A 10,324-nucleotide genomic window follows, 5' to 3' on the forward strand; every position below is an offset into this window, starting at 1 on the left:
GCTCTGTCAGGTTGGATGGGGAGCGTCGCTGCACAGCTATTTTCAGGTCTCTCCAGAGATGTTTGATCGGTTTCAAGTCCGAGCTCTGCCTGGGTCACTCAAGGACATTCAGAGAATTGTCCCGAAGCCACTCCTGCGTTGTCTTGACTGTGTGCTTAGGTTCGTTGTCCTGTTGGAAGGTGAACATTTGTCCCCAGTCTGATATACTGAGCAGGTTTTCATCAAGGATCTCTCTGTAATTTGCTCCGTTCATCTTTCCCTCATCTCTGACTGGTCTCCCAGTCCCTGCCGCTGAAAAACATCCCCACAGCATGATGCTGCCACCACCACCGTCACTCTGTCGGGATAATGCCCGGTTTCCTCCAAATTGTTCAATCTTGGTTTCATCAGACCAGAAAATGTGTTTCTCATGGTCTGAGTGTCCTTTAGGAGCCTTTTGGCAAACTCCAAGTGGGCTGGCATGTGCCTTTAGCTGAGAAGTTCCATCTGACTACTTTCCCATAAAGGCCTAATTGGTGGAGTGCTGCAGAGAAGGTTGTCATTCTGGAAGGTTCTCCCATCTCCACAGAGGAACTCTGGAGCTCTGTTAGAGTGACCATCAGGTTCTTGGTCACCTCCCTGACCAAGGCCCTTCTCCCCAGATTGCTCAGTTTGGCCGGGCGGCCAGCTCCAGGAAGAGTATTGGTGGTTCCAAACATTCTTCCCATTTAAGAAGGATGGAGGCCACTGTGTTCTTGGGGATCTTCCATGCTACCGAAATGTTTTGGTACCCTTCCCCAGATCTGTGCCTCAACACAATTCTGTCTCGGGGCTCTACCTACAATTCCTTTGACCTCGTGGCTTGTTTTTGTTCTGACATGCACTGTCAACTGTGGGACCTTATATAGACAGGCCTTTTACAAATCATGTCCAATCAATTGAATTTACCACAGGTGGACTCCGACAAAGTTTTAGAAACATCTCAAGGATGGTCATAAGTTCATTTTCGAGTCTCATAGCAAAGTGTCTGAATACTTATGTAAATCAGGTATTTCTGTTTTTTTAAATAAGTGTGCAAACGTTTAGAAAAACCTGTTTTCACTTTGCCATTATGGGGTATTGTGTGTAGATGGAGTATGTTTTATTCAATCCTTTTTAGAATAAAGCTGTAATGCAAGAACATTTGGAAAAAGTCAAGGGGTCTGAATACTTCCCGAATGCACTGTACTAACAGGAGGCAGCATGGTAGCGAGGCTGACTTGGTGTCGTACCGTACACACCCAGCTGTAATACCACAGTCATACAGCATTACATTTTGTAGCCAATTGCCATCCACATTCAACATGTATATAACATTGTGTTATTGTGAGAGAACCTGTGAAATGAAGTATGAGAAAGTATGAACAAGTAATGTTTCTCCATTTGAATTGTTCAGAAAATATTATTTTATTTCATGTAATGTACACTGTACAAGCCATTGGAACATGTATTATGTTACAATAAGATTTTATCTCTGAAAATCAGGGCTTCCCATAACATTATTTCCATTTTCTTTTTAATCTTTGTGTTTTGCTGTTGACTCATGCATACATGCATGATGTAATAGTGATGTTCGTCTTCACATAAATTCAAAGGGAAAACGTAAAGATGATCTACTGACATCGTTCTCCAAACCTTTAACCTATCACTAAAGTGCTCAATCTAAAGTCATAGCATTTTACATATTGAACATGTGTAATCAATGTATAACAAATTATTACATTTAATCTTTGGCTAATATTTGGTGTAAATAGGCACACTGATTTCAGTGAAGACGTTTTATAAACATTTAAGGCAGTAATCTAATACATTTTCAGTTAAATCAACTGATATTTTCTAATGCATGACTGAAATTTCTGACAGTTCAATATTATATACCTCAGTTTAAAATGATTGAAGACATTGAGTTGTCACCTTTCAAAGTAGGCTCCTCTAGACTACAGAGGCTGTGTTTACACAGACAGTCAAAATCTGATATATATATACTGTACCAGTCAAAGGATTGGACACACTTACTCATTCAAGGGTTTGAATTCTACATTGTAGAATAATAGTGAAGACATCAAAACTATGAAATAACACATTTCGAATCCTGTAGTAACCAAAAAAGTGTTAAACAAATCAAAATACATTTTACATTTGAGATTCTTCAAAGTTGCCTCCCTTTGCCTTGATGAAAGCTTTGCACACTCAAATCTAAAATAAAATATTTTCACTATTATTTTACAATGTAGAAAATGGTAAAAATAAAGAAATACCATTGAATGTGTAGGTGTGTCCAAACTATATATATATATTTTATCACAAGTTGGGATTTTTGTCCAATCAGATAAGCTCTTTTGCCAATAATTGGACAAAATATCAGATTTGGGCTGCCTCTGTAAATGCAGCCAGAGTCCATAGCAGCACGGTGTTATTGATTGTGGAATATCATCCTTCATGGCAGTGAATGTGCCTGTTGGTTCTAGAGATCACAGGTAACTAGAACATGCTCTACAATTTAGTGATCTTCAATCAACTGGATAAATGCCCTTTGATATGGATGGTTACTTAACCAGGTAGCAGAGCCATAGAAACCTGTCCCTCCCATTTTCCCCCTAACCCACAATTTTCCGCCCCTATCTCTATCCCTGTGTTACTATACAGTACCAATTAAAAGTTTGGACACACCTACCCATTGAAGGGTTTTTCTTAATTTCTTACACATTTCTACATTGTAGAACAATAGGGAAGAACTCAAAACCATGAAATAACACATATGGATCATGTTGTCACCAAAAAGGTGTTTAAAACAAATCAAAATATATTTTATATTTTAAATTATTATTAAAGTACCCACCCTTTGCATTGATGACAGCTTTTCACATTCTTGGCATTCTCTCAACCAGCTTCACTTGGAATGCTTTTCAGACGGTCTTGAAGGCGTTCCCATACAGGCTGAGCACTTTGTTGGCTGCTTTTCCTTCAGTCTGCTGTCCAACTCATCCCAAACCATCTCAATTGGGTTGAGGTTGGGTGATTGTGGAAGGCAGGTCATCTGATGCACCACTCCATCACTCTCCTTCTTAGTCAAATATCCTTTACACAGGCTGGAGGTGTGTTGGGTAATTGTCCTGTTGAAAAACAAATGATAGTCCCACTAAGCGCAAGATGGGATGGCGTATCGCTGCAGAATGCTGCAGTGGCCATGCTAGTTAAGTGTGCCTTGAATTCTAAATGAATCTCAGACACTGTCACCAGCAAACCACCATCACACCTCACATGCGGAGATCATCCATTCACCTGCATCTCACAAAGACACGGTGGTTGGAACCAAAAATCTGAAATTTGGACAGATTTCCACCGGTCTAATGTCCATTGAACGTATTTCTTGGCCCAAGCAAGTCTCTTCTTATTATTGGTGTCCTTTAGTAGTGGTTTCTTTGCAGCAATTCGACCATGTAGGCCTGATTCACGCAGTCTCCTCTCAACAGTTGATCTGGAGATGTGTCTGTTACTTGAACTCTGTGAAGAATTTATTTGTGCTGCAATTTCTGAGGCTGTTAACTCTAATGAACGTATTCTCTGCAGCAGAGGTAACTCTGGGTCTTCCTTTCCTGTGGCGGTCCTCATGAGAGCCAGTTTCATCATAGCGCTTGATGGTTTTTGCGACTGCACTTGATGAAACCTTCACAGTTCTTGATATTTTCAGATTGACTTGTCTTAAAGTAATGATGCACTGTCATTTCTCTTTGCCAAGACTGTTCAAAGCTGTCATCAAGGCAAAGGGTGGCTACTTTGAAGAATCTCAAATATAAAATATATTTGGATTTTTTAACACTTTTTTGATTACAACTTGATTCCATATGTGTTATTTCATAGTTTTGATATCTTCACTATTATTCTACAATATAGAAAATAGTACAAATAAAGAAAACCCCTTGAATGAGTAAGTGTGCCAAGCCTTTTGACTGGTACTATATATATATAGATATTCTAAACCCCGGAACCCACCCATCCCACATTGCTCTCTGTCCCTTACTCCTCTCACCTATTACCCTCTTCTTCTTCTCCCATACCTCATTCTCCCTTTCTTCCTGCCCATCCTTCCCTTCCACCCTCCTCCTTCCCCACCCTTACTCCATCCTGTCACTCCCATCCCCGTTGATTTGCACCACACACTCCTTGTCCAGAGGCTCATTGCAGTGGGCAATGCCAAAGTGCTGACTGCTCACCTGGTACCTGCCTTGCTTGTCCAACCCCACAGCGGGTACAAAGCGCCGCTCAAACTGGATCTCCTGGCGTAGGTAGGACGTCCTCTTCTGGCAGGCGTCGCCCGTGCCCTCCTGGGAGGCGGAGAGAAACACCACTAGCTCAAAATGGCTGGCGCTACCCTCACGCAGGGCCGGGTAAAGGGCGCTGTGGCGGTCCAGGACGTGGTAGAAGGTGAGGGGGAAGATGAAGAATGGGCAGGGGCGGGGGCCCAACCGGTCCAGCTGGAAGTCCAGGTTGGTCTGGTGCAGGACTTGGTCGTCTCTCTGTTCGTACAGCACGGCACTGACCTCCACGTCCACCAGGGGGCGACGCAGAAGGTTGGTGGCCCGGAACATGAGGCAGGGCTGGCCCTGGTGCTGACCTACCACCGCCTGGGGGCTGAACTGAATGGCCCCCGCACGCTTCTGGGGACGGGCGATCTTAGCCACAAACGCACCTGAGAGTGGGGGAGGGAGAGAGAGAAAATGTAGATATCAGTAGTTTTCCTCAGAAATATGTATGTTGTGTTGCTTTTTTTATCTCTAGAGACCCAGGTGAGACAAAGATTGAGTATTAACAAGAAATTAAAATAATAGAATAAGAAAAAAAAATGCAAGATGAAGAACACCAAACAGCTGTGCCCTCAGCATTGAACCGGACAACAACAACCTGAGAAAGAGAAGTGCTCCTCTCCATTAGAAAGTACCTGTGATGAAAGCTTCCAGCATGAGCCCCAGCAGCATCTGAACTGCCAGCAGGGCTATAGCACTGGGACAGTCCCCACTGGGGAACATGGTGCCGTACCCTATGGTCAGCTGGGTCTCCAGGGAGAAGGAGAAGGCTGCGGTAAAGCTGGTGATGTATTTGACACACACTACGTGTCCCTCTGGAGGAGCGTCGTGGTCCTCCACCGCCAGGTCTCCATTGAGGTGGGCCAGTAGGTACCACAGGCAGGCGAACAGCAGCCAGTGGGCCACAAAGGAGGTGCAGAAGGCCAATAGGACCCAGCGCCAGCGCAGGCACACCACTGCCCCCCACAGGTCCTGCAGGGGAGAGCCAGGGTATATATGCCCATTCAATTATTGCTGGTTTCCCAGACAGAGATAAAGCCTGATCCTGGTCTTATAATCAAGTTCAATGGATATTCTAAATTGAGAGTTTAAATTCAAGGCTAGTCTTAATCTATGTCTGCAAAACTGTCCCATAGAGTGTCTGTGTGTAACCTTTTATGTTAAGTTTACTTTTCCGTTTAGTCAGCAGCACCTCTTCAACTATTGTGTGTGTGTCAACTCATTTATTTTACCTGTAGGGCTAGCAGCCAGGCAGAGGCAGATGCCCAGGAGGGCCACAGGCCAGGGGAGGGAGGGGAGGACCGCAGGGCGCAGTGACCGTCCTTGGTCACTAGGCGCTGGCAAGACAGGTAGGACGGGGATGATGTGGACAACAGGAGAGGGGAGGAGACCTTGTTCCCATCCAGGACATTGGTTGTTTTGGTCGTCATGGTTACAGGGAGGTGAGGGGTCGAGGGCAGGCGAGTGGGCAGGTCAGGATGAAGGTATCTGGAAACAAGGACAATCATGCCAAGAATCATAGTAGACCGTTTATTATAACTTTGTAAACATGGACAACTTTGACTTTACAAATCCACTTTGACATTGTTATGTAGTTAGTTATGTACATAGGGGGACAGACAGAGAGAGACAGAAACTTCCAGAAACGTCTAGAATGTTGTTGCAGGTGATTAGAGATGTGCTCAGTGGGGCATCTGTCAGTGGAACACAGCGACATGCAGAGCAGGAATGTGGTGAGTTTAATCTTGGAGGAACAGACTCAGTAACAATCACTACAGTACCAGACTGGGACTTCTCTCTCCCATCTGTTCTCCAGTCTTGTTCAGCAACATGTTAGAATGCTTTATGGATGATCACTGTGATAAATAACATACACCCTCCTCATGTACTGACTGTAGACTATATGATGGGACGTTTTTACAGTGTGATGATGTTTGAGGTATATATGAAAATATATGTCATTCTGTGAGATTAATTTTTTTTATTTTTATGAACCCATGAAGTCTCTTGTTTGCATTGTGTATGTACAGTATTTGCTAGCTTCAAGAGATGAGCTGAGAAAACATTGCACATATATTTTACAAACAATTATTTTAAGTGCTGTATCTAACTCACATCATGGACCAGAAGGACTTATAGGGATGCATGGCTACAAATGGCTCCTGTTTATAACTTTAGCCTGTAAATTGTGCACCATATACTGTCTGTAAGTATAAATGGAATATACAGCTAACAAAGTTATTCTGTTGAATCAAACACACTTCAATAAATGTAATTGTCAAAAGCTGTGCAATGTTTGTACAGCTAACGAAGTAGAAAATCAGCTGGGAAACGGTGTTGTTGTTCTTTTCTGTGTATTAGACACATACGATTACACTCGGTAGTAAAAATGAGCCCTGAGGCTTGACTACACACGAGGACAGTCACAAAGTCGTGGGAATCTCACTGGAGTAACTCTATGTTTCTAAGGGGTTTTATTCATCAACATTTGAATTGGGCATTATTGAGGCACTTATGTTGGCTAATTAAATTACAGATTTGTTACAGTTAGTACCACTGGTGGAAAAAGTACTCATTTGTCATACTTGAGTAAAAGTAAAGATACCTTCATAGAAAAAGACTCAAGTAAAAGTGAATATCACCCAGTAAAATAATACTTGAGTAAAAGTCTTAAAGTATTTGGTTTTAAATGTACTTAACTGTCAAAAGTAAATGTAATTGCTAAAATATAATATTTTCCAATTCCTTATATAAAGCAAAGCAGGGAAAGCCAGGGGCTCCAATCATTTATAAATGAAGCATGTGTGTTTAGTGAGTCTTCCAGATCAGAGGCAGTAGGGATGACCAGGGATGCTCTCTTAATAAGTGAGTGAATTAGACCATTTTCCTGTCCTGCTCAGCATTCAAAATGTAATGAGTACTTTTGGGTGTCAGGGAAAATGTATGGAGTAAAATGTACATCATTTTCTTTTGGAATGTAGTGAAGTAAAAGTAAAAGTAGTCAAAAATATAAATAGTTAAGTACAGATAGAAAAAAATGACTTAAGTGGTACTTTCAAGTACTTTACACCACTGGTCAGAAATAATCACTGGCACGGGCTAACAAGTCAGGCTGCAGCGGCTTGCTGCTAGCTACCACTTCTGTTCTCTAGGCCAAGCATGGGACTGTTATTACAGAAACAATATAGGGTAATGGGTAAGCATGGCTATGTGTTAGTGCAGTAAGAAGTGCTTCATTGTCCTGAGGTGGGGGGATGCCAGCTTGAGAGAGGCCATCAGAGAGACCGTCACATGAGGGGCATGCGGCGGGCAGGGGAGGCAAAAACACACACACACAGTGGTTAAAAATCGCCAATGTCCCCCACAGTCTGTTAGGCCTGGCGGCCATTTTCTCCTCAGTATGTGTGTGAGATAGTGGCGGCTATTAGATGATGCTAACAACAGCACTCTTTCTGTGGGCTCTCTCTGTGGATGGATGAGGAGGCTCAGTGGCTGCTGGGATAGTTTGAGGTTGTTGTTTGGGGTTGTTGGTTGGAGATAGCTTGGCTACATTGCTCCCTAAGCTATAGCTTAGTTTAGCCAACAATGATACAATCATCAGAGGGCCCTCTATCACTGCGAAGTGCGATGCAGGAGAGTTTGCCATTTTCCAACAGATACGTTAATTGTAGATAACACATTACCAGCATGTTATTGAGTGTTTGTCTTCGGTGCCAAAGTTTAAGGGGGTACAGGTATATGTAGGAGGAGGCTGTTTTACTTGTCCTCTGATTTATCCCTCCACTAGCCTCCACTGGTGTTGATTACCGCATCTTACATATGTTGAAGTTTAATATTACAACCTGTCCACCTCTGTTTCATAACCACAGATAAAGCATTTACAGGATTTATCTATAATGTAACTGAGTCTATAAATGTTTAGCTCCAGATGGTTAACAGGGTCTCCCTCTAATGTCCAGCTTTACCCCCATCCCCATAGAGATCCAATGAGTACAAGAGGGGAGAACCTGATAACCACCTGGAGCTAAACAGTTATAGACTCAGTTATATTATAGATACATCCTGTAAATGCTTTCTCTGTAGTTATGAAACAGAGTAAGACAGGTTGTGCAAGTTGACCTCCCTTTGTCCTACTTAGGCCTATATCTAACGTGTTAAAAATGAAAAGAAACACCCATTTTGTTACTTCAAGCTGGAAAAAGTTGACCTGTTATTTGACTTCTTCAGTCTAGGGTCTCCAAGGGTACAAGCTGTGTTTATGTATTCATTTACATGTACATGATTGACAGTAGACACAGTCTTGGTTAAGTTTTGCTGGCATGGGTGATGCGGCTGGTCAATTTCTTGCACATTGTTCAATAACGTTGCACAAACTCAATCTTGCAATTTGAATTTGAAATCTAACTTTTTGGGGACAGATTTGACAGCTTTTTCTGTTGTGATGCACCATAGTCTCATCTCTCTGTCTCCCTCTCTGTCTCTAACGCTGTGTCACTCTCTGTCTCGCTGTCTGACTCTCTCTGTATCCCTCTCTGTCTGTCTGTCTCTCTCTTTGTCTCTCTGTCTGTCTCTCTTTCTGTCTCTCCCTGTCGCTCACTCTGTCTCTCTACCAATGTCTCTCTCTCTCTCACTCTTTCTCTCTCTGTCTCCCTCTCTGTCTGTCTATGTCTCCCTCTCTGTCTCCCTGTCTGTCTCCCTCTCTGTCTCTCTGTCTCCATCTCCCTCTCTCTCAATCACTATCGATGTCTGTCTCTCTCTCGGCCGCTGTGTCTCTCTCCCTGTCTCTTTGTCTCTCTCACACACAGTCTCGTATCACCCTCTCTCTCTTCCTCTCAGTGGTCTGGGTCGTCTGACTCCCAGTCTATCCATAAGGTTACTCACCGTAGTATAGCACCAGGGCCAGCGATCACCCGTCTGATGGTGCCCTTTTCACCCGAGCGCTGATCCGAGGGCGGGCAGGAGGCGAGGCCAGGGGCGGGAAAACCACCAAATCCGTGGGATGAGAAGATGGGGGGTAAATCCCGTGGTATTCCCGAGGTAATGGAAGGAAAAGATAGTGTCACCCCAGGAACTCTTCGGCGTGGGAGCCGGACTGAGCCCAACGCTCTGCTCTTCCGATCTGCAGCTCCGGCTCTCTGCCGAGGATGATTCGATTGGTCACATTACTCTGCATGTGGCCAATTAGTGTTCCCGGAAGGCGAGAGAGGGAGGAGAATAACCCAAAGAACAACACCTTGTCACAGTTCATTGACAGAGCCAGTTGTAGCTCCTCTGAGTCCTGTGGTTGGTAGGAGTAAATTAGTATAGGAATGATGATGAGAGAGAGGCTCTGGAGGGGGAGTGTGACAACAGGGTGTCTTTGTGTGTGTGCGTGTGTGTGTGTGTGTGTGTGTGTGAGAGAGAGAGAGAGAGAGGGAGAGAGAGAGAGCGAGAGAGAGAGAGAGAGAGAGAAAGCGAAAGAGAAAGAGAAAGAGAGGGAAAGAGAAAGAGAGGGAGGGGGTGGAGAGAGAGAGAGAGGGAGAGAAGGATTGATTGTTCCATTGCAAAATCTACCTTCACATTACTATCTACCCTCACTCTTTAATAAAGTCTTTCTGTTGCTAAAGGTTGAAATGTTGCAGAAGTTCAAAGTTCAAAGAAAGAGACTTGGCAAAATGGGTGGGGCTATATCTTGCCTGGTTGGCCTTGTCCAGGGGTATCGTCGGACGGAGTCATAGTGTCCCCCGAACCTCCCTGTCTCAGCCTCCAGTATCTATGCTGCAATAGTCTATGTGCTCGGAGCTAGGGTCAATCTGTCCTATCTGGTGTAATTCTGCTGTCCTATCTGATGTAATTCTCTTGTGTGAACTCTCTCCCCCCCTCTCTCTCTCTCTCTCTCTCTCTCTCTCTCTCTCTCTCTCTCTCTCTCTCTCTCTCTCTCTCTCTCTCTCTCTCAGGGGCTTTATTGCATGGGAAACATATGTTTACATTGCCAAAGCAAGTGAAGTAGATAATAAACAAAA

At 43.8% G+C, this 10,324-nt stretch overlaps 1 protein-coding gene across 1 annotated transcript; it reads right to left on the reverse strand.

Annotated features, from left to right (window-relative positions):
* Positions 1–4,132: 4,132 nt before the first annotated feature.
* LOC135545309 (inward rectifier potassium channel 13-like) lies at positions 4,133–9,469 on the reverse strand. Its single transcript, XM_064972929.1, has 4 exons — positions 9,204–9,469; positions 5,555–5,810; positions 4,958–5,294; positions 4,133–4,708 (listed from the first exon to the last, which is right to left on the reverse strand). The coding sequence occupies exons 2-4, from the start codon at positions 5,750–5,752 to the stop codon at positions 4,134–4,136; spliced, it is 1,110 nt and encodes a 369-aa protein (XP_064829001.1). The 5' UTR covers positions 5,753–5,810; positions 9,204–9,469; the 3' UTR covers position 4,133.
* Between the last annotated feature and the right edge of the window lie 855 nt (positions 9,470–10,324).

This window comes from Oncorhynchus masou, chromosome 9, assembly GCF_036934945.1.
Source record: "Oncorhynchus masou masou isolate Uvic2021 chromosome 9, UVic_Omas_1.1, whole genome shotgun sequence".
NCBI lineage: Eukaryota > Metazoa > Chordata > Actinopteri > Salmoniformes > Salmonidae > Oncorhynchus > Oncorhynchus masou.